At 41.2% G+C, this 27,063-nt stretch overlaps 2 protein-coding genes across 6 annotated transcripts in view; both read right to left on the bottom strand.

Annotated features, from left to right (window-relative positions):
* The window catches only part of trim66 (tripartite motif containing 66), a gene marked incomplete at its 5' end in the record, with an annotated part of 28,848 nt that extends 9,773 nt beyond the window's left edge, over window positions 1-19,075 (bottom strand). The window contains 15 exons of the mRNA XM_079496226.1: window positions 4,256-4,719; window positions 4,815-4,974; window positions 5,373-5,560; window positions 7,720-7,837; window positions 8,170-8,316; window positions 8,586-8,700; window positions 8,965-9,081; window positions 9,959-10,088; window positions 12,975-13,209; window positions 14,240-14,349; window positions 14,451-14,562; window positions 15,382-15,452; window positions 16,092-16,104; window positions 17,876-17,932; window positions 19,040-19,075. Coding sequence (XP_079352352.1) covers window positions 4,256-4,719; window positions 4,815-4,974; window positions 5,373-5,560; window positions 7,720-7,837; window positions 8,170-8,316; window positions 8,586-8,700; window positions 8,965-9,081; window positions 9,959-10,088; window positions 12,975-13,209; window positions 14,240-14,349; window positions 14,451-14,562; window positions 15,382-15,452; window positions 16,092-16,104; window positions 17,876-17,932; window positions 19,040-19,075 — 2,073 coding nt within the window. The remainder of the gene's footprint in view (window positions 1-4,255; window positions 4,720-4,814; window positions 4,975-5,372; window positions 5,561-7,719; window positions 7,838-8,169; window positions 8,317-8,585; window positions 8,701-8,964; window positions 9,082-9,958; window positions 10,089-12,974; window positions 13,210-14,239; window positions 14,350-14,450; window positions 14,563-15,381; window positions 15,453-16,091; window positions 16,105-17,875; window positions 17,933-19,039) is intronic.
* A 1,033-nt stretch (window positions 19,076-20,108) lies between these two features.
* dennd2b (DENN domain containing 2B) overlaps window positions 20,109-27,063 on the bottom strand; it is a 64,517-nt gene continuing 57,562 nt past the window's right edge. For all 5 annotated transcript variants that reach the window (XM_079498051.1, XM_079498052.1, XM_079498050.1 and 2 more), the window contains 6 exons: window positions 24,866-25,043; window positions 23,237-23,278; window positions 22,982-23,093; window positions 21,342-21,581; window positions 20,976-21,062; window positions 20,109-20,706 (listed from right to left, as the gene is read on the bottom strand). In XM_079498051.1, the coding sequence (XP_079354177.1) occupies window positions 20,672-20,706; window positions 20,976-21,062; window positions 21,342-21,581; window positions 22,982-23,093; window positions 23,237-23,278; window positions 24,866-25,043 (694 nt within the window). In that variant the 3' untranslated portion in view covers window positions 20,109-20,671. The remainder of the gene's footprint in view (window positions 20,707-20,975; window positions 21,063-21,341; window positions 21,582-22,981; window positions 23,094-23,236; window positions 23,279-24,865; window positions 25,044-27,063) is intronic.

Here is a 27,063-nt window from a genome sequence, read left to right as displayed (position 1 = left end):
CTCTCCCCATGCCTTCGGCCTGGTGGAGACAATGAAGGGCTTCAGTCCAATCTAATTTCGAGGACATTTTATATTTAAATTTCACCCCAGAATTGATGGATTAACTGGGAGTCTTAATCAGTTCCGACTTTGTCTCTATTTAGCTCATATTACAGGTGAATATTTTCGCACTGTTTATAGTTATTTTATTTTATTGTAATGTGTTTTTTCTTTTCCTTTTTACAGTTGAAATAGCTAAACTAGTTCACAACACATCATGATGCGATTATATATTGTAATGGCAGTTTTAGAATGCCAATTCTACTATTCAATAAGAACTATAATTGTATTCCATTCGGTCAAATAGGATGAGACAATCATTCACTACGCAGTCAAACCAACCAACAGCTGTCAATCTGACAGCTGTCACTATTACCTCTACCTACTTGGGTGTGTTCTCAAATTAGTTTGTTTCCTGCTTACCTCCAACTATCTCCCATTTAGAGCAGTCTTCCTGTCAATCTAACAGCTGACTTGACTCCTCCATACTGTCAGCAAAGGTATACTTATTTGTGTGTCACCCTTATCTTTAGCGCAGATCCTTATATGAACATTTTGTATAGCATCTCTGTTATCCCATTTAGAGTAGTTTCCTGTCTGTCAGCAAACACCATGAACAACACCATGAACGGAGATGTTGTAACACCACCTGTTATTATCTGTCCATGTCCTGTTGTATTTGAATAAAACACCTGTCACTGACTGTCAATTTGGGGGTGTGTGGTTGGGAAATAAAGGGGAGGGAAAGGGACAACTTGGAGAGGGACGGGGTGATGCTTCACTCTTGACTGTACGACGATGAGCAACCATGCTACGATTCTGCTGTACTGAGATGATAGGAACGAATAAAGAACGATGCTGACCATATGCCGGACTCCTTGTGTCGTGCCTTCGCCTCTGCTGGTTGCCAATGATGGGACCTCATAATTTCATTAACAAATGGTGTGTGAGCAGGGTATTGGCCAGACGGGTCATTAACAAATGACGCAGTGACGCAGGGCCGATATTTCGTCTTCACCATAGATGAGTACTTGGAAAAAAACCCGACGATTTTAAAGATGGGGGCAAAGCAGAGCCGAAAGAAACTTCGACAAGAAATGAGCGACGCACAGCAAAGGGAGGCGATACTTCGACTCCAACTAGAAGACCAGAAAAAGCTAATCGACCAGGCAGAATCACGTGTGACACTCCTGGAACAAGAACTTCAAACTGCGGCGTTACTACTACACGCCAAAACAACCAACCACCCGGACCAAGCCAACTACGCCGAAACAACCATTCCTGTCAACGATGAAGATGATAGCTACTACAACGACCAAGGAAGGGACACACAACTCCACGTGTCCCTACCAAACAACAACTATTATGCCGACCGCAACCACAACAGAGACCAGCCAGAACCAGACTTTCAAATGACCAAACACAGAGGAAAATAAATGACCAATCAACTGAGCGGCTTCCAGCTAGACCACATCAGCAAGCCTACCCCAAGACCAAGACAACACCCACCGCCGTGGGAAGCCTGGCGTAACCAGCCTGGCAACCCAGGACCATACCACAGCCGACCAGTGAGAGGACAAGTACAAACCCGAGCCAGGGTTGATGCTGTACTCCAGGAAAGGAAGGACAGAAGAAGACGGCAACTAAACCACGCACGCCACATGGGAGAGGATGAAGCCAGCGCAGCCAACACCATTCCTGTCAACGACTTGTGCTATTACTGCGGCCAGACAGGTCATATGAAACGTTGGTGTCCACTGAACCATGCTGCTGTATTACGGCGCACAGCAACGACGGGCCAGCAAATCAATTTTGGCTAAAAAAAACAAACTACGAAAGGGTAAATACAATTGAAAATAACTAGATCTTTAGTTTGTAATTGGTAAATACAATTGAAAATAACTAGATCTTTAGTTTGTAATTTACCCTATGTGATTCAATCTATTTAGTCTTACATGTGCAAGTAGTGAACTACAAAAGTTTTGATAAACTACTAAAAATCTAATCTAAATTTTAATCTAACTAGACTCCAATCTAAAATTTGTAAAAGTGTAGGCAAAAACAACAATGTTAGAAAATCCTAAAATAGGATGATAAGATATTGGAATTCATTTCCACGCACATATACTGTACTAAAGGGACTCCTCATTTAACACCCCGTCCCTAGAATGGCAAGAGGGGGAGGGGTCATTGGTACAGCCTATGTGTGGGTTAGTTAAAAGGAATACATTTATAGTTTTGCAAATAAATTAATATGGATCTAAGTAATTATTCAAAAGTGAGTGTTTCAAGGTGTTAAATCAATAGTGTGAAATCACTCATTTATGATGGTTTAACAAGGTTAAACGTCTAATATTATTTTATCTCTTGTCAATTATTCTGGTATTTACTAGGTAGCACTAGGCCTTTAGTATAGAAAACAGAGGGAAAGGATTTATTTTCGGGGTGAGATCTGCAAAAAATCGAATCTAGTGAGCTTACGAAAGTTAAATAGTTCCTTTCTCTTCAAGGTTGAACGTCCTTTATCAGTATAGTAATACATGATATAAAGCAGTTTCGGGTTGAACGTCCCTTATCAGAAAGTCACTGGTATAAATATGAAATATTCTTTAGTTGAACGCTAACTTAAGTAATATAATACAGAAAATGTTGAACGAATGGAGATAATATTTAGACAGAGAAAACCTCACCTTGTTCACATTAGCAGTTTAATTTGAATTAATTCGATATTGGAAAAAACAAATGTCTGATTTACAGCTTCCTTTCTCTCTCTTTCTCTGTCCAGCTGGCAGAATGGGGGGGGGGAGGAAAGGTATTTGTGTGTTTGTGGGTAACTGAGTTAAAAGTAGCAGAGAGCCTAAACTACAGGATTTGGTCACGGTCAGTCTATTTATTTATTTATTTTCGGGTGTGAAAACAGCCTGAGAGGTGAACTAAACGTGGCCATATTCAATTATTTTATTGTTGAAGTGTTTACATTCTATCCTAATAGAATCCATTTTAATTCTTTCCATTTGAATGTAGATCCTACCCTAATTGTAAGTTTAATCATTTCAGTTAATTTTGTCTTTAACTAAACTATTATAGGTACGTGTAGTGTGGAATTACACTTTACCAACAAATAGTATTGGAAACGGAGCAAAGAATAACTACCTTTTCGAAAATTAGCAGATCTACAAGATCTTCTAGATGTGCCTATCTTCCTAAATTTAACTAGATGTGTTCACTATCTCCTAATTTAACTATAGATGTGTTTTTTTATTGATTCTAGATGTGTCCAGTAATTTTTAAATTTCTTAATAGCGAAACCTTCTTTATCTGACCACTGTCATCAAACATGAATCTAGCCATACAGTTTTAATCATCAATATTTGTCATTCTAAAAATCTCCTGGGCCATGTAAATTAATAAGGTATCAATTTTCATATATAAAGCGGTGGATTGTAATGGCAGTTTTAGAATGCCAATTCTACTATTCAATAAGAACTATAATTGTATTCCATTCGGTCAAATAGGATGAGACAATCATTCACTACGCAGTCAAACCAACCAACAGCTGTCAATCTGACAGCTGTCACTATTACCTCTACCTACTTGGGTGTGTTCTCAAATTAGTTTGTTTCCTGCTTACCTCCAACTATCTCCCATTTAGAGCAGTCTTCCTGTCAATCTAACAGCTGACTTGACTCCTCCATACTGTCAGCAAAGGTATACTTATTTGTGTGTCACCCTTATCTTTAGCGCAGATCCTTATATGAACATTTTGTATAGCATCTCTGTTATCCCATTTAGAGTAGTTTCCTGTCTGTCAGCAAACACCATGAACAACACCATGAACGGAGATGTTGTAACACCACCTGTTATTATCTGTCCATGTCCTGTTGTATTTGAATAAAACACCTGTCACTGACTGTCAATTTGGGGGTGTGTGGTTGGGAAATAAAGGGGAGGGAAAGGGACAACTTGGAGAGGGACGGGGTGATGCTTCACTCTTGACTGTACGACGATGAGCAACCATGCTACGATTCTGCTGTACTGAGATGATAGGAACGAATAAAGAACGATGCTGACCATATGCCGGACTCCTTGTGTCGTGCCTTCGCCTCTGCTGGTTGCCAATGATGGGACCTCATAATTTCCATAACAATATCGGCTGGTATTAGTGGTTAAAAATATTCCTAACATGAATAATAATGTGATGTGTGATGAGCTTTACCCTTCTATTTCTGTAGTCTGTATGTGGCAGTGAAAGTCTGTTTCCCTGCTGTTCTCTTCTCAGCTCTGCTGCTGGGGAAATGTAGAACATCTGCTGCTGTTCAAGGGAGATGTACTCCCTCCTTCCTTGTTGCGACACCCTACCAACAGCATCTCTGCTCTCAACCAGCGGCATGTGCCCAAGGCTCTGCTCGCCTCTCCATCTCGGCTCCCAGCTATCTTCAGTCGTTATCTCTCGGTCAGTGGCCGTCTGGTCAAGGCGCTGTGCTTGTGACGTTTTGCAGGCCAGCACTTTTCCTTGACACTGACCCTGGCCTGCCCTTTCGCTGTCTGCAGTAGGCTGAGCCTGGCAGTCGGAATACTGTTCCATGCGACATTGGCGATGGTGAGGCTTTGGTTGCGGCTGAGGCGTAGCAGGTCGTGACTGGGATCCGTGACTGGAACCAAGCTGGGTGGGTGCCATGGCTGGGGAGTAGCAAGGTTATTATAGTTAACTGTCTAAAACTAATGAAATAATGAAAACTAGAACTGGCAAAACATTTTCTTTAAACTGTACTAACCTGGGGAAGCGGGACACTGTATGGCCGAGTGCATGAGGGTGGGACTGGCTGGACCACAGCACCTCTGGATCTGCTGGCTCTGGAGCAGAGCAGGTTGAGCACAGCTTGAGCTGTAAGGGACGGCTTCCAGCTGGCTCTGCTCCAGGTTAGCCATGTCGGTCTGAGAGGAAATCAGGGTTACCGACCGTATTATAGAAACGAAAACTAACAAAATAACTCCAGCTAACAAATTTACTAAAACTAGAATTGGAAAGAAAATATTAAATAAAAAAATAAAAACATTTGAGTACAAAAAAAGAACGTAACCAACTTTACAAAACGAACTTAAATGAACTAAAATCATAGAGATTTGAAATGTCGCGACACGTTCTGAGCTGGTAAAACAGCTATTTTAACTATGTCTGTGAACATTTCACCCCTGACAAATATTACAAAAATTATAATAATAAAATAATAAAATAATAAAATAATAAAATAATAAAATAATAAAATAATAAAATAATAAAATAATAAAATAATAAAATAATAAAATAATAAAATAATGTAAATTAGAACAACCTTGGAGGGAATGCAGTGCATGCAGCATATCTGGGGATGACAGCAGGCCTGGTAGCCACAGCCCTGGCCTGATGCTCTGTGACACACGGAGGGCAGGGACAGGCAGGCGATGGGCTGAGGCTTCAGGATGTCTGGACAGGCAAGGCCCTCAGGGTAACTGCAGTCTCCTCCTTCTACAGCCAGCTCACCTACACATAAACATGTAGAGAGATGGGTTAGTACAGCAGTAATCTCTCATGACCGGTTCAGAGCTCCGCAGCCGATGCCGAATCTGTCGGCATCCTCGTTTACAACGTGTAGATTTGTTGTTAGTAGAACTGTAATCAAAGACGCACCACCGGAAGAGGAGGGCTGAGGGCGGACCAAACGGGCCAACATCCTGTCATCCACATTTTATTGGGCGGTGCCCCCATAGTTATAAAAGGATAGAGAGCGGACCGGGAGCGACAGACCCGCCCCCGCTATTCATTTCAATGGAAGTTGCTCAGTGGTGTTTTGAAGCACCCAGAAGAACGCTAATTCCGCATTTGGACACTAAAATTTGATGTCCAAAATGCGGAAGTGCAAACGAGTGCACAAAGCCAGGGTTTCCTCGTGCTATATGCACGGGCCCGCCTGCAGTTCCAGTTTTGACCAGTAGGCTCGGCGGCTTCAACATTGGCCAGCTGTTCTGGGGGCTTGGGTGCCCCCAGAGGCAAATTCAAAGGAAACACAGCAGGGGGCGCTGTTTTCCACCCTTTTGCCGATGGGTTACCGATTGTTTCAGTGGTTCTCAACCTTTTCTGGATCAGGGCCCACTTGGAACTCATTGATTCTGGTGACTCATACTGCCCCCCTAATACGTGAGGGGACGTGGTTTTTTTAATTACTTTTTTCATTTATTTTTAATAATGTTTCATTTCAATTTTTTTCATTTTCCTAAATAAATATTAAAAATAAATTAAAAAAGTAATTGAAAAAACATGCCCCGCTCACATATTAGGAGGGCAGTATGAGTCACCATATAACCATTTCCACTGTATCTATCATGGTTAAAATTTAGTTTTTGTTTTGTATAGGAAGGGGGCGTGTTCGATAAAATAAATATCAAATATCTAAATACTGAAACAAGCAAATTAATAACTGTCCAGGGTAGGGTGTTCACAAAAGCCTGAGTAGACGATAAAATACTGAAATGTCCATTTAACCCCTTATACTTTGTACGACAAATAACAAAAGTCATCACATCACATTGCAATGTGAGCTTGCCTTGTACATCTGCAATTTATTTTTAAATATTTAACGTTTTTTTAAATATTCACCTATAATGACATGCCCAGTGGTCATAAAGGATGAAACTTTAACAGATGTATATTATTATGTTATGGGCGGAAGGATTATTTGCTCATTGTAGATCATTACTCAGACTTTTGGGAAATTGAACTCCTCCCTGATCTAGCCGCAGAGGCTTTCATCAGATGTTGCAAGGTGCAGTTCTAACGTCAGGGCCAGCCAGACAAGGTCTTCACAATTTGCATGTTTCGCCTCTGAATGTGAGTTTAAGCATGTGACCTCCTCCCCGAGGTACCCCAGGGCGAACGGCAAGGCCGAGTCGGCCGTTAAGATACATTGGTTAGACATACCAACAGTCCTACAGTCATTAGTCAGACAAACCCGTGCTGCGTGTTAAAAATCACCCATGGCTCCCGACATGCGTGGCGGGTAACACGAATCTGTGCTGCAAGTTAAAAATCACCCATGGAGTTTAAGCATATGACCTCCTCCCAGTGGTACCCCAGGGCGAACGGCAAGGCCGAGTCGGCCGTTAAGACTGCTGACTAAGAAGTAATAACAACGACCCTTGGAAGGCAATACTACACTGGAGGAATACTATGACTGAGTACATGACATTGTGTACACAGCCCGGCACAAAGGCTCAAGTCTCGCCGACTGAAGACATCCATTCCTGTGACCAAGAGTAAAAGCGGCCATGTCTTTCCGGCACCCCAGAGCTCCTATTTTGGAGGAATCCCGGGAATGATTGTGTTAAACAACATTAAACAATGTTAAACTCACTTTGCATGTTGCTTTGCCGCTCGATTTGCCACTCGATGTGCCATTCACTTTAAGCATGCGCATACCCTCTATACTTCCTTCCACGGTTGTGGAAAGCTGGGAACTGTCTCTGAAAAGTTGCGCCTATAGATCATACCTGGTGCGACGTCGATGGCTCTATCTATTGAGTATTGACGCAACCGGGTGGACCTACAGTATACGTTCAAACAGAACATTAACAACTCATTAAAAATATATATTGTGTTTAATATACAAACCGATGTAAAATCAGCTTGTGTCAAATTAAATTCACCTAATGTGGAAATTTGCTTAGTCCAGTAGCTAGCATCCCAGTTGAACTTGATCTTGACAGGAACCCAAGAGTCTTGGTGGAACGATGATTCAAACAGCTGCTGCATTTGAAGTGAAATCTGACAGGTGAAGCAGAATGGAAAGAATCATATCATAATTCATAATGTTATAGGGTTAGTTATTGGTAAATGGTGCTTTTATACAGTATAGCACCTTATGATCAATCAATTGATTGTGTTCAACAGATCTAGTATACTAGTTCTGTAACATAGTATACCATTGGTATCACTATGAAAACAACATTTTCAAGGTTTTAAAGAAATTATTTATATTAAACATTAATGTTATATTTAACATACAAATCGTAGTGTTTTGCCAAATATTTGGGTGCCCACTTGCAATACCCTCGTGGGCCACAGTGGTATTTTGGTGAGCCCTTCTCTCAGCTTACCAGCTCCTTGCTGAAGAGCACTGGGCTCGTGCCATGCTGGGTTGTTGCCCAAGTGATGAACCTCTGCACATGATCTAGCTGTCCACACGTCTCTATCGCCCCCTGCAACTGGTCCTCTAGACTCTGTTGAAAGTCCTCTGTGATCTTCTAAACACAGAGACAAAACCGCCGCCAATAGTAATTACAGTACTTGCACACCATGTCATGGATGGATTGCGGACTCATCAATGGCTCATTTTTCTTTTGGACAGAATTAGTTCTCAAAATGCTGGTCTAAGCTGGTCCGACTATATCATTATTTGCCCTGTCCTTTGCTCACTTTCAGGACGGATTAGGTCATGTTGGTTACTGATTCCTTGCATGTAGATTCATGGTCAACTGAATCATGGAGGGAATGAGAGAGAGAAAGTAATTACCTCCAGTTGCTCTATTAATAGGTGGGCCCGTTTGTTAAGCTCGTTCATCATAATCATCTTTGCCATTTTAATCTGGTTCTCAGCCTTCCTGTGCATGATCTTTATTCCATGGAGCCTGAGATGGGAGGACAGAAAATGATACTCTGATTGCTGACAAAAATCACAATAACGGCTTGAATGCATTGCTGTTTTGTTTCAACTGATACCTTAAGGAAGTAATTTTGCAATGCCAGAAAAGCTGAACAAGTGTTCAATTATGATTTCGAAGATGAATTTATGTAACAGTTGTCAAGATAACTCTCGCCAAATTCAAATCCTGAATGTGTTTGCTGAGGAAGATTTGGTGATTGTATACAGTATGTGTGGAGTGTAAACGGACCTGTCCTCTATCTGTTTGGCTGTGTTCTCAACAGCAGACCTCCTTTCATCCACCTGGGCCACCAGGCTCTCAAATAGCCACTGCTGGTCCTGTAGGGCCTTCCCAATATGCACTAACCTGGGGGAAACGTACAGTACAGTACACAGAGTACACCACAGGGTTAGCTCCAAAGTAAGTGCATTATTTTACTATACTACTGCTCCAGTCCTCTAGTAAAACTAAGAAAGTGAATCAGTTCTCATAACATTACACCAGCTCGTTGTCTGAAAAATAACTGATTGAAATACTACTGTTGTTTTATGAACTTTTGCTACATTATGATTTATGAACCATCCAGACCTCTCAGGTGGTCTGACACAGGTCAGATTTCTGTCCCTAGAGTCAAAACTAAATGTGGAGAAGTAGCTTTCAGTTTTTATGCACCACATACTGTATCTGGAACAAACTTCTAGAAAACTGCAGGTCTGCTACAACTCTCGTTCTTTTAAATCAAAGCTGAAGACATTTTAATGAGGTTTTACTGAGATTGATTTCTTGTCATATTTCTCTCATATTTATCTGTATAATTTGAGCTTATTCTTATTTTCTATTAATTTAACTATTTAAGAACTAGTGTTAATTGTATACAAAATACCTGTTTTGTGTCTAAAATGCTCTTAATGTTTTGTTGAAAACACTTTTCTTTACACAATAAACAAATAAACTTTCTTTGCTTTGCCTTTGAACATACAAAGTGGCGTAATTAAATTCACTTCTCTAGGGAGAAGATATTATGCAAGTGACCTTAGGAGGCAACAACTGTACTATAACACCATAGAGCACAACATTGCATGAATACTGAATAAGAATTAGACAGGCCAAGGATACTGTATGCAGATCAAGTTGGTACAAGTGACAAGACATTAGGAGAGTGTTGTTGTTCCCTGCAGGAAGTTTTGAACCCATATTTAGCCCCTCTCTGCACTGTCCTTGTGCACCGTGTCTGCGGACTGACCTGTGGTTCTTGTGGGTGGACAGGTGACAGCTGTTACAGCACAGAAGGTCACAGGACTCACAGATCAGCTCCAAGGGCTCCTGTCTGTGTGAGTGGCACGTGAGGACGGAGCGAGGATGCAGCCCTGGACCTGAAAGACGGTGGAGGGGAGGCTGTAAACACGGAAAGACGCTAACGAACCAATTCACAATACAGCTTAACGTGTGACACAAATACATCACTGAAGCATAACATATTTTGACAGAACAGAAGCTTGTACTGATATAATACATTAAAACAAAACAACATGTATAGTATTTAAAACCATGAAATGATCAAGGCTGTTTAGGTCAATAAGTAATAACCACTTAAGCTTAATTTTCCAAGGTTTCCAAAAAGATCCATGTTTACAAAATCTGTATTTCTGAAAATCTGATTGTAATTTAGACTCATTTAAAGAAGTTTAACACCCAAATGTTGACAATGTGTAAACAAATGTACATTTCTTTCCAAACATAAATTCTTAATTAAGGGAAAAAAAAACTATGGAAGAAGAGATGTTTGTTCAGTGACTGAGAAAGCACAAGTGTGTGTGTGTGTGTGTGTGTGTGTGTGTGTGTGTGTGTGTGTGTGTGTGTGTGTGTGTGTGTGTGTGTGTGTGTGTGTGTGTGTGTGTGTGTGTGTGTGTGTGTGTGTCCGTCCTTCCGTCTGTGAACAGCTAATCTCTGGCACTGTTAACCCGGTCGATGCCACATTTTGCACACACACTCCCTGGATGTCAACGATGAACCTCTGCCCCAAAATTTCCAGAACGGCCTGTTATAGCGCCACCAGGAGGCAAGTTCTTGGACCGTACACCTACAGATTTTGTCCAAACATCACGCAAATTGGTACACAGTCTCTCTAGAGCCATTCAACGAAACGGGTCTTTCAGATTTCTCAGACTCCATCCTGATTGGCTAAGATATGCTTCCAAAGTTCGCAGGAGTGCTCAATTTCAAACAAAATGCTGCAAATCATGAACACATTGTGTGATTTCCGTGAAATTGTGCACACACATTCCCACTAGGCCGAGGAAGAAATGCCACATGAACATTTTCAACTCAGCTTCATGGTGGCGCTATAACTAGCTGAAAAGTGTTTTTACCTCTAACTGCACGGATCTGTGGATAACTTTGTATGCCAACTCGCTAGAGGCCAAGGAAAAACCTTTGCCTGGAGTTTTTCACATATGCTCTTTATAGCGCCACCAGGAGGCCGACATATGTAAAACACATTTTCTAATATTACTCCTTCAGATTTTATCCAAATTTCACACAAATCGGTACACATGCTCTCCATAGTCATGTGATCAAGACGGGTTTGTTTGATTTCTCATAATCCACCCTCATTGTATGGCTTCTAAACTTTTCAGGAGTAGCCCGCTTTGTACCCGTTTTGTACAAATCGCCACAACTACTCAACGCAGCGTCCGATTGTGGTGAAACTGTGCATGCATATTCCCACTATAGGCTTTGGAAGAAATGCCACTTGACAGTTTTCAAATCAGCCTCATGGTGGCGCTACAACAGGCCAAGCCGCATCACACACACACACACGTTTATATTGCTCCTAAACATTTTGCCAAACATCACACACACACTCCTATCCTCCTGGTGGAGACCTGTGCCCAGAAGAGCACTTTTTCTAGTTTACCACTGTTTTTCCATGCAAATATATAATATAATTCAGTGGTGTTCTTCTGCATTCAATTAAACGGACGGATATAGAGCACCTGGCCCTTTTATCGTGTTTTATCTTTGGATTCTTTGATACAGTAAGGATGATCTCATTTTGAGAGCAACAAAGGAATCATGCTTTATTCTAATGTTGCTGTGCAGTATCTCTCCGAGATATTAAATAGATGTCCAATTGTCCATAGAGAATATGAAAGCACTTTGATGGACAAATTTCACATTAATAAAAAATGTAAAAGGAAAGAATGTTGAAGTTGTAGTGAGGTAACGCAAAAACCAGATGAACAATCCTCTTCCTCTCTCTTTCTCTCTCCCAAGCACGCACGCACGCATCACATGCACACAGTCCCCAAAATAACTGTCACAAATATCAAAATGGGTCATATGTGCACTCTGAACAATTATATGAAGCCTAATTTAAATAATCTATTTAGCTAAAACAACAGATTTCCGGCGAATAAGCACATAATAAGTTAGGCCGCAGGCGCACACACACACACACACACACACACACACACACACACACACACACACACACACACACACACACACACACACACACACACACACACACACACACACACACACACACACACACAGTCACGCACGTGTGTGTGTGTGTGTGTGTGTGTGTGTGTGTGTGTGTGTGTGTGTGTGTGTGTGTGTGTGTGTGTGTGTGTGTGTGTGTGTGTGTGTGTGTGTGTGTGTGTGTGTGTGTGTGTGTGTGTGCGTGTGTGTGTGTGTGTTTAGAAGCTGATGACTGCGGCAGAGAGCACACAGCATCAGCCTTGGTGCATCAACTTTAGCTGAGTGCCCACATCCTGCCTGTGTAACCTAGAGCTTCATAACCACATGGCCACTTTCACAAGGCTGTTCTCACGGATTTAATCAAAGAAAACATAAATGAAAATACCAGCTTTTTAAATATATACTGAACATCTTGAAAAAGAAAAGACAACATTTTGTGAGATGTTTGAGCACTTGAGAATCTGGGCCACACATTAAGGGGAAGTAAGTCTACTGTATTCACTGTATAAGTAATAATGACTTCTCCAGAGCCATGTTGAAGTCATGCATAATAAATTGCAATGTTCTTAATGAGACGTGATGAACAAATAAAAGGTAAGCATTAAGCAAGGCAAACAATGAAACCCAAATAGGAAAAGTGAAGAAAGCATAAAAGGGCTGCAAAATTAATTGAAAATAATCAGAATTGTGCACAGATAAACATTAAGGTAAAAAAAACATTCACATTCAGTCCTATACATACGGCTTGTACAGTATTAGATAATAATGCTTGCCTGATTCAATTGTGGTCAGGGAGCCGGTGCCTCTCTGGTGCATGTCAGGACATTGGGTGGAGGTGGGCCTTGCCTGTTGATGCAAATCTGTGTACTGGGTGGAGGAGGTGTTGGTGGTGGTTGTGGTGATGGCTTTCTGGTGCTGATGCATATCTGTGCACTGGTAACACAACCACTTGTTGCAGAATGTACAGAGGCTCTGCGCGCCCCTCGGCTCTGAGCACTCGGAGCAGCTCTGAAACACACATGACATAATGCTGCTACGATCTCATGAATGCACGCACGCACGCACGCACGCACGCACGCACGCACGCACGCACGCACGCCAGGGACGGATTAACCCCCATGAAGGCCCCTGGGCCGGTAATATTTGAAGCATAGCATTTCCGTGTTTTTCTGTGTTTTTATCATCTTTTTAACCTAAATTTAACAAAATCAACAACCAATGAAGGGCCCCAGGAGCCCTTTTCAAGGCGTCTTACGGTCTAATTTCCCCGAAGGGCCCCTGAGAGCCAAGGGCCCCTGGGCCACGGCCCCACTGGCCCAATGGCTAATTTGTCCCTGACGCGTGCACGCGCGCACGCACGCACGCACGCACGCACGCACGCACGCACGCACACACACACACAGACAGACATGCCACAGCTCACATGCATAAAGATGGGGTGAGATTGTGGCAAGCAAGTTTAAGTTTCTGTTACATCTTAAGTTTGGGATAAAATCACACACTCCTCCAGTACGTATATTCAACAACCAGATGAATATAAACATCCATATTCAATTGTCGAAAACAATTCATAAATAAATAATTATGAAAATAATTATCACAACATAGCGCTGCATATTTTCAATGCTAGAATAAAGACTTGCATGTTTTAACATCATAATTGGTTAGGGGAAAACTGCCTTTATATGATCAAATAACTAATATTTGTTTTGTCGCAAACCTAGGAAGAGCTACAGTATAAAGGAGCTAAGATTCTCTGCACAGCTACTAGCTAAATGAATCTGATAATAAAATGCACAGACAAAATGACAATATCCACATAATTACCCCAGCCATACTGCTGCATACACACCACATTAACCTCAACATTTTGCACTGTGATTTGTTTGTGTGCAGAAAATCATTTAATGACATTCTGGTGAACTAAGTGACATGCTATTCTTTTCTCTTTTCCTATTTAGAAAGACAGGAACGGTTGGGGGGGGGGGGGGGGGGGGGGGGGGTTATACAGTAAGGAATACTGCAAGAAATGTCTTACCTTCTCCATTTCAATGCCAGCTAGAGTACCGGTACGTCCTCTGGTGAGCACTGGAAGTGGGGGCCAGCAGAGTTGTTGCTCTTTGTGGGAGGGAGAGGACAGCATGCAGCCTGCAGGAGCCTCAGCGACACTAGCAAAACACAGACACTTCTACCTGCAGCAGGAAACAGCTAGTGCACACCGAGAGGTGGCCCCAGAGGAGATGGCTTACATGACAGTCTTGCTCTGATCCCTCCTACCCTGTTCATCCATGTGTAGGACTTCTCATGGCAGGAGAAACGAATGTCACATTCAAATTCATCCTCTGCTGCTCTCTGGTAAAACTGCCACACAAAAAAGAAAGAGAGAGAGGGAGAGAGAGAGAGAGATAGAGAGAGAGAGAACCTAATCCTTTTTTCTTAAATAAGCCTGTGCATAATAATTGGGAATTAGGGAGATAAGATAATTATTATTTTTTTCTAGGGCAAAATATCCCCGGAAGCCCTTCTCAAAATGGAGGGATCGACCATAAATGACCTACAATGTTGAAGGCAAGGAAGTGAGAGTGAGCACTGTTTTGGGCACTGGTCCAGGGCAGGACTGGTCTAAGTTTGGTTGGGCTGTCGCGCTGGGGACATTCTAGGATGGGTTGGGTTGGGCTGGGCTATGATGGGACTGGCTGTGCCCTTTTTCGACATCCCTGTGTCAGCACAAGGAGGGGACAGGTCCCTGTGGAACCACATGCTAACGTAGCACACCGAAACCGGGTCAGGCTCTGATGAGCTGCAGATGGGATTGGATACAGTGCTGATATTCCCTCTAACACTGTGAAATCAATTAAGATCTTATCACAGCACTTCAGAGAGAAGGAATAGCACACACTAAAGGAGAATAAAATGAGCTATCTTAAAAGCTGGAAAAGGAAACTCAAATACAGATGGTATTGTATTACAATACAGTTTAACTAAATTATCAAAAAGTAGAATACACTTATGGGAGATATGGAACATGTAAAATGAACGGTGTGGAGTATAGTCCTTCAATAACAGTCAGAGCAACAGAAACTTGGACCCCCTAGCTGAGGGACAGATGAAGCAGGGACCCCCACATATCTAGAGCTGTGAGCAAGTCTGCCTAACAACAACCCCTGCAGCCTGACCTACAAATCTGACAACTTTCTTATCCTTGGGTGCTTCACAGGGGAGCTCAGAGCCATCCCATTTCCCATTGTGTCCTGAAAGACCCAGTTTAAAACACAATTAGTCAATCACAGTGCATTCTGCCTGCTTCTCTCTGTCACTCCACTCTCTGGCATTTTTAAAACCTTTATTTTTTTCAGTGCACATCATAGCCATTTATCTCTCATATACCACTCCTAGATGTTCTACCCTGCTAAGTGAAGGTTGATAAAACACAGCCTTAGAGCACACCATCTCAGGAGATGTCACAATAATAGAACCCTGCGCAGTGATCTGTCCCTTGAAAGCACACCTTTGTAACACCCATTAACTATGGGGTGAAAATACCCTTTACATCTGTCAAAAGACGGATTATCTTCCATTACAGTGACAAATTAACTTAAGTTATTATACAGCAGAGGATACGTCCTACGGGTGCAGACCTTGACTCCATCCATACTCCATAGTAGGGTGCTTCAGCTAACATCCCCTATATTTCAGAGCAGATTCAAATTGACCATTTTGTTGAAGAAGCAATACAAACAAACAATGCATAATTTAAGGTAGACTTGAGGTTTTCAGCCACTTTGGTTTAATATTGCATTGATTCGGCTATGAAATTGCTTTGGCATACTGGCCCCATAGCCCCATTTTCAAACCAGGGAGTGGCTCCTGACAGTTGATCAGGAAATTACCTCCTGATGTATCCTGTCAAGGGGTAATCAAAATTGTTTCTGTATCACATATTCTAAATTCTTTTAACTGTTTCCTAAAATGAGTAGGCCTAACATTAGCTTCTTGGTGTTTTCCCAGAAAGCCATTATTTTAACTGCTATGATCATCAATGCCAAAACACTTTGTTGAACTTTAATTTGATTGAATATATTTTACATGTTCGTTTGGTACTGTGGTGGTCTGAATTAATACAATGACAATCAGTGACAATTATGCAATGTTGAAAAAGTTGAGGTGTGTCAATCACTAATACCCTGATCAGAGAAATACATTTTTTCTTTACCCCATTCCCAAATCCCCATACATTAAACTTTATGTCTACATTCCATCCAGGTCATATAGATTTTTTTTATTAATCTGCCATTACATTGACACACAGGCCTATGTGGTTGGAAACTGAGAGAATACCATAACATAAGGCAAGACGTCAATGTTTCATGTAAGTGTCAATCAGTATTCAGTATTGTAGGCTACACCCTACCCTGGTACTGCAAGCTACAGCATCTGTTTTCCTCGTAGACTACATTTGATCTGCTTAGCCTATTGGGTATTATGTGATAAGCCAGTCTTTTTTCTATATTTGTGTTTTGTTTTTTTGCTTTTTTTGTTTTAAGACATGACGCCCAAAACAGCATCTGATCATCACAGTAGCCTACAACCCACAAGAGAAACAAATACCACAAATACACCATAACACAATCAATAAACACATCGTTAAACGATCGTTTCAATTCAGAGCAGCATTACGAACACCAATAAACTATCTATTGTGCCATTGAACAAAATTTATTCCCTTCGCACACTCACACAGTCACAACCATGCAAAACATCCAACAAGGGATAAAAGCCTACTATTATGCGCGATTTTCATCATGTTCATTCATATCGAACAATTAAATATAATGAATATTAAACTGTGTTACGCTGTCGGACAGTTGCTGGGCCGGCTATCAGTCACGTCAAGAAGTCTGTCAACAGTAGGCTACGTTCTTTACCTTGACCTGAGCATCACTGGAGGAATCTCCCCATCGGATGTCGCTCTTTGGTCGCTCTTCTTTGGTCCAGAAAGGTTTGTCAAGTAAGCCAGAATGAAAGATAAAGCATCCCGTTACATATTTCAAAATAAAACCCAAATCGGCATATAAAAAAAGAAAACGTGCACTGCTGTGGAAATGATTCGTTTATTCTCCAGCTCTTATTATTAAACACAAAAAGAAATGTCAGGGCTCAAGGATGCCAATTTTATCCAATCAGGAGAAATAACTCACACCCGATATTAATCAAATGAAACTTTACACAAAGAAATGAGCAGACAAAATTGGAATTGGTATACTATCAATTTAAACTGCGTCAAACTCACTTTGCTACTCACTTTGCCATTAACTTTATGCAAGCGCATAGCATACCCTCTATTTCTGGGCACCTTTTAATGTTTATTCGGTTTTATTTTTTGTTTTTTATTTTATAAATGAACAATATGACAATGTTGAGGTGGAAATTTATATGATCTCTTCTATACACTTAAAACGTAATGCCACGACTCGTGAAAAACGCTTTTGTTTTGAAGGTAAAAATATTCTTATTCTGCTTAACTCTAAGTAGGCTAGGCCTAACTTTGCGATGCCCACATTTTTGGAGCTGCGTAGTCTCGCCTTTAATCGTGTGATTTACTCGTCAAGGCTTTATTTTTCAGGGGTGATAATTGAGTATAATAATATCAAGTTATGTGGGCTACTGTCTGTACAACTGGCAAGATCAGTCTGAGACCGTTATAAGCCGGGACGGATCTCTCATTAAGAAGCTGATAGTCACAGTGACACAGTCACACTGTCACACCACCATCCAGACCCATTAGCAGAAACGGGAGTGCCTACGCACTTTGAATTATCTATTTGACTGCCTGGTGCAGTGGTGCTAGGCTACCTGCTGTGATATATTTCCTCCGAGGTGGAAAGCCTGGTGACGCGAGGTTAGCTGTGATCAGTGCTGGAACTTAAGAATTGTATTATTATCCGGTGTCCCTATTTCGTGCATGTCATTCCCCCAATATATTTATATTTTTATTATTATTATTATTATTATTATTATACTGTAATATTATTATTATTATTATTGTTATTGTTATTATTACATATACAACACATATTTTTGAGTATAGTAAAAGTGCAATATTTACCTCTGTGATGCAGTGGGTAGATGCATAAAATGTAAAGAAATGGAACTACTCAAGTAAAGTAAAAGTAGGCTACCTCAAAATTCTTTGATTAAAAATACATTGTGATATAGTACTCATTGCTAGAGTGTTTGTTCAGTAACAGGAGTCTCCATGTCTCTCCAGCTTTTTATTGAACAGAAAATGTATTTTCAGAAAATGTATTTTCAGAAACTGAACGCGAAACTGGGATACCTATTTTATCCCATCGGGATAGAGAACGCAGTCAGGATACAGATTAAACAAGTGGAATTGTAAGTGATGACACAAATAAATGAGCAGATAAAATTGGAACTGGACATTATGAAAATTAAGCTCACTCTACTCTCTCCTGAGTCCTGATTGGCTGAAATGTATTTTCTGACTGTTTATTAAAGAGCTTGAGAGCCAGGGAAACTCCTGTTACTGAACAAACACTCTCTAGCAATGACTATCACAATATAGTGATTTAACCTTTTAACAAAAAACGTTTTAACCAAAGAATATCATCTTTAAGTAGGCTACAGTACATGAGTTAATGTACTTGTTTCCTTTCCACCACTGCCTGTGATGTTATGAATGACGGGTACATTAAGAAACTGACATGGTGTCAGTTTGGTGCAGTTCAACACGGTGAGCCTCCCAGTTGAGTGTTATAACAGCATGACAATGACAACCACTAGACTGGAGTGATATGCAAGGACATAATTAGGTTACCCGCAGCATGTAGTAACGTCTGCTAGACTGCCTCATGGGACCGTCCCAGCTTCACACAAGCTGCCATAAAGATGTCATAGCCCACTGATTCTCAACGTTGGGTACAGGGACCACCAGGGGCCCAAACGGACCCTTACGGATCTGTAACACTTGAATGTAGATTGGGGTCCCATCGTCGAATAGGGGTCCTCGTGGCCTAATGAATATAAAACTGAGGGTCCTTGAAATTAAAAAGGTTGAGAATCACCTAACTTGTTAGTTAACTAAACTCAACTTAGAGTGTACAAATGGAACCTTTTGGACACTCAAGAGTAAAACAAAACGCCTGCGGTCTCTAAGGCTACTCTCAGAGTTACAGTTACATTTAAGGGTCAATTTGGAACCCGAGTCCTCCCAGATTCAATGTGGCAAAGCTACTGTAATAACAGACATACTGTAGGCTACTGTAAATATTATTACATGAAAAAATCAGATTCCAAAAACATCATAGAAACATTTTGTTGTGAGTCAAATGTATGTGGAGTTGGCAGTGTACTTTATATTTATAAACAAGACTGTGGCATACACCAAGTAAGGCAAGTATTCTTGTCCATAAGACAGTGGCCTTGTGGTTAGAGTGTCCGCCCTGAAACTGGGAGGTCGGGGTTCGATCCCCGGCTGGGTCATACCAAAGACGGGGACCCAGATGCCTCCCTGCTTGGCACTCAGCATCAAAGGGTTGGATTGGGGGTCAAATCTACTAATCAAATGATTCCCGAGCGAGGCGCACGCTGCAGCTCACCGCTCCTTGGCTGTGGCTCAACCGCTCCAAGAGATGGGTCAAATGCGGAGAACAAATTTCACTGCGGTAACGTGTGTGACAAATCGTATGACTTTGACTTTGAGTAGGAGAAGTAGCCTATTTAAACATTATGTTCTAGTTATCACAAAGTGCTGCATCAATGCATTCTGTCCACAATGACACTGGTAGCAAAGAGCACACTCCTTTACAAGAGGCGGAGAAGAAACTAGACAGGTATAGGCTATGCTGGCTGTTGAGGTTGATTATGAAGGACAACACATTTAGTCATTTTGAGTATTTTGTGTCTTTAATTATTGCTTTGTATTGAGTTTTTTTGTTTGTTTGTTTTGTTTTGTTTGTTTTTTTACAAAAGGAAGTATGTTTAAACTTTTAATACATTTACAATCATTTTCTTCATTCTGTTAATGCATGTACAAATAACGCCAAACAGACAAATTTGCAGCTCATAAACAACGCTGTTGTGAAAATAATACAAAACCAAAATATTATATCAACTGTACATTTACCCCCCATGTTAACTCATTCACTCAGAAGTTCTGATCCCATTCTTCACAAGCACACTTGGTCAATCAGTGGTTACTCTTTGTACCGTCCCTAATCGTTAGCCTCATACGGTACCATACAACTAACAATACATCTACACTGGAGAGTATCACAGCCAGTTTACAGTAAAGTATGTACATACATTTCAACTACGACTTCTAACAGGCAGACACATTAGAATCATGGTGATACAGGGACTTGTTGCCATCATCTATTCAGTTTCTAATAATGTTGCACATGTGAAACTCTGGTATATTAATGGTTAAGCACATAGTAGCAAGTTTCCTTCAGTTCTTTTTATGAAGAAACTTCATTTTGTTTCCTGAAAGAAAAGATTAAAAACAAAAATGTAACATTAGAAAACAAACCCGATCCAAAGATTACATTTGTGGCATGTTACCCACACAGTTAAATCCTCACTGTAAATCTAACTCTTGAGTGTACAAATGGAGCCAAGTGGACCCATTTGGCTCCATGGATCCATTTGGCTCCATTTGTACACTCTCTGTGTTAATGAACACTCATTTTACAATGCAGTATGGAGTAATATTGCACTGTATGTGGGATGATTTGTGTGGTGACAAAACATACCGAGGCCTTTGAGGAATTTGTTAACACCACTCTGCTCTGTGTCTGGTAGCTCCTCCAGATACTGCTCCACCCTCTGCTCAAACAGTCCTGTCAAACACAAGATGTAAAAACATCAAATGTTTGATCAAAACATCAAACGTTTACGTGATATTCTGGAAAAATTACAGTCACTGCTGTGAATATGTCAAGGACAAACAGTCTTCAGCTAATTAATACAGAAAAGAAACATGCAGTACAACTGCCACCCACTAGAGGCCAGTACTAGTAAGGGTTTTCCTGTCCTGTGTGGACAGCAAAGGGGAGGGAGAGCATTTAAAATAAGTTAGTTTAATAACCAACAAGTAGGACACAGAGACAACAGCCTACCTTTTGCCCTACACTTCCGAAGCTCTCGATCTTGGATGAACCCTGTAAACATCTGAGACTCCATAAAGACACCCAGAAAGCGCCGGATGCTTTTAGATGCGACAGACTTCCGGAAGGCTTCCCTCTGGAAAATACGTTCTCCTCTCTCATTCTGAGTTAAGAACAGGGTATAATGGCCGATGGTCTCCAGGAAGAAGCGGATAAAGGCCTCTGACACAAGGCTGTTTAATGTATTGCATTCTGAGGACACAAAGGAGGAGAGATTATTTCACGTTATTATTCAAATTGTAATTGAAAATATTCATCTTACTAGATGTACACAGTATGTCCCACCGTTTCAACGCCTGATATAAGGTTATTTTGGTTTGACATTATTCAAATAATCTGTACATAAATAAATAAAAGTACACCAATAACAAGAAATGTACAGAATATTCTTGGTTGACCTACCCTGGATCAGCTTATGTTACCAATAAAACTTTAACTTTCCATTTGAAATGTGTTATTGTGCTCTATCACGACATCCATTCATTTCATATTTGGCTAAGTTTGTTTGATTTTTTTTAATGGTTATAATTATGCCTGAAACCACTGTGGACTTAAATTACTCTTGGAACTAGGAACCATAGGTGTAGGTCCAGGATAAAACTAGTACTAGAGAAAAAGATTGGATATCTGCAAGATTGGATATCTGTATGTGTTCATCATCATACATCATTAATACATACAGATATGTTTTACGTGTAACCTCTATTAATCTAACTCTAATATATTAAAGTCTAACTCCTGTTCTGCCATTCATTGTCAATGGCATTCAATGTTTGTGTTTACACACACCCTCAAAGCTGGACATAGGAGGGGCTAAAATGCCTATACTGACAGACAGTGATGCCAGGTTGAAAGTGGTTAAAGTAGCTTCAACACTGTGTGCATGCTTTATCACAGGCACTGTGTCCAGACTAAGACCCCCTTTACATGAGAACACTGCCCATAGAAAGTATAACTTGCTGGGGTCCCTTACTCCCTTTAGACGAGAACGCCGTCTTCGGGGGTTGAAAACGCAACAAAGTGAAAACACCTTCCAGGGTGGAAATCTTTGAAAACGCTGTTTCCTCCCGTCTCACGTGGGCTAACAACGCATGTGTTTATTTCATTGATGCACAGTGGTAGCCTAGGTGATATTTGGAGTTCCTAGAACGAGCAAGCACTCCCTCGCCCCGCTCATCCTATACAAATACAAATATACCGACTAGCGATGGTGAATGTAAACGAGGCAGTGTTCTTTTGGCAGATATTAGCTAGCAGATATAAGACTTACGGTGGACGATCTCTTCAAAATAAGTGTACCCTCTAGAGTAAACCGAATCCATTGAGAAACACATTTGCACATTAACACCTGGTCTATCTAGCAGTCTGTCACCACCATCTAGTGACCTGGCATGGCATGGCATGGCATGGCATACACACTACAGAGTATTCAGTAATTGTGCGTCTCGTGTAAAAGCTGAATAAAAAATTAGAACGCAACGGGACTTTGCCATTTTATCTGGAGACCGTTGCCGTCTAAAAGTGGCCTAAATCTCTGTTGATCTAATTAGTAGGAATAACATCTGCTTTGGTAGGAAGGTGATCTTATTCACCTTCATCTGACTCGCTGTCAGAGTCCTGATTGATGATGTCACTCCTCTGTTCCAGCGCTTGCTCAAGAGCTGACTGAAGTTTCCGGGGTAACAGCGAGGCCTCATCGTCCATCTATGAACACACAAAAAAAACATTGTGGTTAGCAGCCATAAACAACAATGTTTGTAAAAGAAATTGTCAAAGGCATCCAGACATATACACAGAGAACAGAGAAACTTGGTTTACAATAGGTTTGATGAATATTTTTGACAAACCTGTCTGATGAAACGGTCAGTTCCCAGGTCTACCATTAAAGCCTGAGAGAAATGAAGACAGAGTGTTACATTAAGTTAGTGCAAACACGTACCTGTTCTCATAGTGTGTAGAACACAAGAGCCACACTAGAAGAAATGAAGTCACTTAAAAGGATTGTTTAGGAATGTTATGTGAGTCAATCAGTACATAAAGAAAGATGTAAACAGACAACAGATGTTGGTGACAGTCCATTAACAGCACTGTGTTAAGCATGATCTGACACGCTGAGATGGTCTTTTCACACGCACGCACGCACGCACGCACACACGCACACACGCACACACACACACACACTCAATGATGTGCCTAGAGAGGCCTGCTGCACTTCCCCAGCCAACACTGTTGAGAGTGGGCCAAAACCCAGTGTGGACAGAACCCTGGAGCAGTGGCCGTCCTGGCACCAGCTTTACACCAGCTGCCCAAACCAGAATGACTTGGAACCGGTGTGTGCGTGTGCGTGTGTGTGTGCGCGCGCACGTGCGTGCGTGCGTGCGTGCGTGCGTGCGTGCGTGCGTGCGTGCGTGCGTGCGTGTGTGCGTGCGTGCGTGCGTGCGTGCGTGCGTGCGTGTGTGTGTGTGTGTGTGTGACTGTGTGTGTTCCAGCAGCACGGATGGACAACAGTAGAGACCAGGTGCAAGACCAAGGTCAACCCTGAGAGGATCATGTCATGGATTATATAGTGGATATCCAGAGAGTTAAGTTAGCAAACATACCAATTTGCACTTTCACACAGGATGTAGGTTTCAGTCAGCCATTCATAGAGCAAAAGCCAAAAATGTCGAAAATTGTAAGGATTTTCAAGAATGGAGCTACGCTACCCAATGGAACAGCATGGAAACTTCAGTCAAATTGACATAGAATTTGAGGACATTTTAGTGTTTAACAAGGACCTGGTTACTGGAAAAGGTTCCAGTATAATATAGGTACGTAGTATATTTTATTTAGAGTGGGCTATTTTGAGTTTCTGTATTAAGTGTATTGTCTTGAAAATGTGTTTCTTTATTGTACATGACTGTCACTCATCAGGACCACAATGGAAATAAGTCCCACTGTATTGTGCAATTCTCTGTTGAGAACTAACTGAACTAAACCAAGTTAAATTTATACCGTGACCTATTGTTAGAAGGAACTGCACCACTTATAACTACTTCCTCTCTATCCGTCTTCCTGTGCTTTGATGATGTTGAATTCACAATTACATTGTTACAATGAGAGTCAACGGGAGTGTCATTACTCTCTTTTATACTACTCTGGTCCAAACCACAAAAGGTTTGATGAGAATAAGGAAAGTGAATTGTCACTGTCAACCTGGCATCACTATTTTTGGTCATGTCAGACAAAGGCAAAGATAAATCTATCTTTGCCTTCAAATCTGCAAAGCTCAAAACATGGAATGCGTTTTTGCTGAGTTGTTATATAAATATTACACTGGAAAAGTGTAGAGCATGATATACGCTTTGGCAACAAAGTGCTGAGAATACAAGAAACAAACTGAATTGGTGTGATTCTGAATTACAGCAAAACACACACATTAAATCCATTAAAACATAGAGACACACCAGACAAAGAAAGATAAGCAGAGTACCCACCTCCTCCACAGGCAACTCTTTGAGTTTGGGCATTGAGCTGGACAAGAGACCCACCAGGAAGGGTGTGGGGCAGCAGACAATGTCTACCATGGAGGCTGGCAGCACGGGGATGAAGGTATGCTGCCAGGAGAATGGGTAGAGTAGTGCCACTACTGCATGGATGCAGTTCGACAGGGTGCTGAGGGGACAGAAGGACAAACATATACACCATCAGTCACCATCACACTCACGCAACTCAGGCCTGCCACTGAGGCCACACCAGATCAAACCTAACAGAGTCATGGAACAAACTGTTTTGCAGATGTTTCACAAAGATAATGGGAAAAACATTTTTATCCGGGCTGGAAGGGGAGTGGTGGGTGAAGTGAAGCAACATCCTCCAAAAACAGCAGCCCAAAGCAATTATAGAACTGAAGTAAACAAAAAATAATCTGTTAATGTGTTCAAAATGCTAAAATATTTGATCATTTACGGGGCTTCCTGTGATCGAGAGGGGAGCAGAGCATTGCTTTTGCAAAGAATATTCCATTTCACCGGGATCTTCCAAACCAAATAACGACATGATCCTCTTTGCCTTGAAACCATTCCTTTTGTTATGAGGTGAAACCTTACTGCACTGTACCCTAACTCAGACACCCTTCTCTCCCTGCAGCTTGTGTGAGGAACAGGCTCAACCTGCATCAGACTATTGCCTGACAAAAGACGCTAAAGCACAGGAAGGGAATATAAATCACTCTTGACACTCCTTGCCTTGGAGATTTCTATCCAGAACTCAACCCAAGAGCAGTGAACTGACGGTGAGCCTCACCCATGAAAGCATGGATTAAAATCTTAAAGGACCACTTCACCACTTTTCAACATCTCTTCATATAATTGGTCCTCACTAATGTTCATGATAAAACACCACCATTTTTTCCTACTCAGTCTGTGTCTCATAGGAGGGCTTTGGGCAGTTCGGACACCCGTCCACCAGTGACATCATCATTAGGCAGTTTTTTTAAAAAAAACAAGATTTGTTGTAAAATATATTTAGATTTTTACTATCGTGAGAACGATGGCTTCAACTTTTGCATTGCAACTTTTCAGGAAAAGAAAGCCTGCCGTTTCTATTAGCTTGGATTCACCATCGATGATGTCACTGGTGGACGGGTTTCTGAACTGCCCACAGCCCTCCTATGAGACACAGAGTAGGAAAAAATTGTGGTATTTTATCATGAACATTAGTTAGGACCAATTATAGGAAGAGAAGTTGAAAAGTGGTGAAGTGGTCCTTTAACTATCTATTCCTTCCAACTCTCTCATTTACACAGTTAACACCATTCTCTCCAAAGTGCTTATAGCAGTGGGCTGACTCTAGGGAACATACAGTATGCTAATACAAAGTAGGTTGATATGACATTTGAAATGTGATATGATGACACAGTATGAGCCTCCAGTCATGTATGGTTGGCCTGACAATGACGTGCTGCTATGGTTGAGCTCGAGCCTTGTTGATGCAATACAAAAAGTACCAATACCGTTTGACTTCAACAGCTGTGGCATTACACAAAGATCACAAATAGCAAGCCGTCTTTCTCACGGTCTCTAGATTGTTGACAGTGACTGACCCTTCTGTCCCCTACATACTGTACAGTCCATGCACTGTACACAGAGAGAGTGAAAATAAACCATGGGGCCAATCAGAATTACAGATAGTGGAGCACTAACCAATATGGAAGAGCGAGACTAAAGATCAAACATGGCATGCAAACACACTCTCCCACTTGAGACGTACTGTATGCACTTTTAACAAGGAATGTTGTACTAAACTACTCAACAACAGCACAGCCATCAGAACCTACACCCTTGTGTTTGTCTGTACTAAAACACTGTCACTTTGAACCTTGCATCCCTATTTTGGGCATGTCATTATGAACACATTGAAAGACAAAAGAGAAAGTCACACATTTTAAAAGAAAATAAATGTAATAATGATAAATGCAATGCATTGAAGATCGTCTATTTTCCCTATTCATCGACCATCATATGACAAAGTATATAGGCGCTAGAGCTTAGTGGTTAAAGCGAGAGTAAAGAGTGGATCTAAGAAGAAGAACCACTATCAATACCATTTATTTAAGGCTGTGTATGTTTTACCCATTTGCATGTAACTTCATGCACATCAGGAGGATTCACTGTGTTAACTTGACAGAGTGAAA

This window comes from Electrona antarctica (genome assembly GCF_951216825.1).
Source record: "Electrona antarctica genome assembly, chromosome: 3".
NCBI classification, from domain to species: Eukaryota; Metazoa; Chordata; class Actinopteri; order Myctophiformes; family Myctophidae; genus Electrona; species Electrona antarctica.
This window is presented reverse-complemented; position numbering and strand designations above follow the sequence as displayed.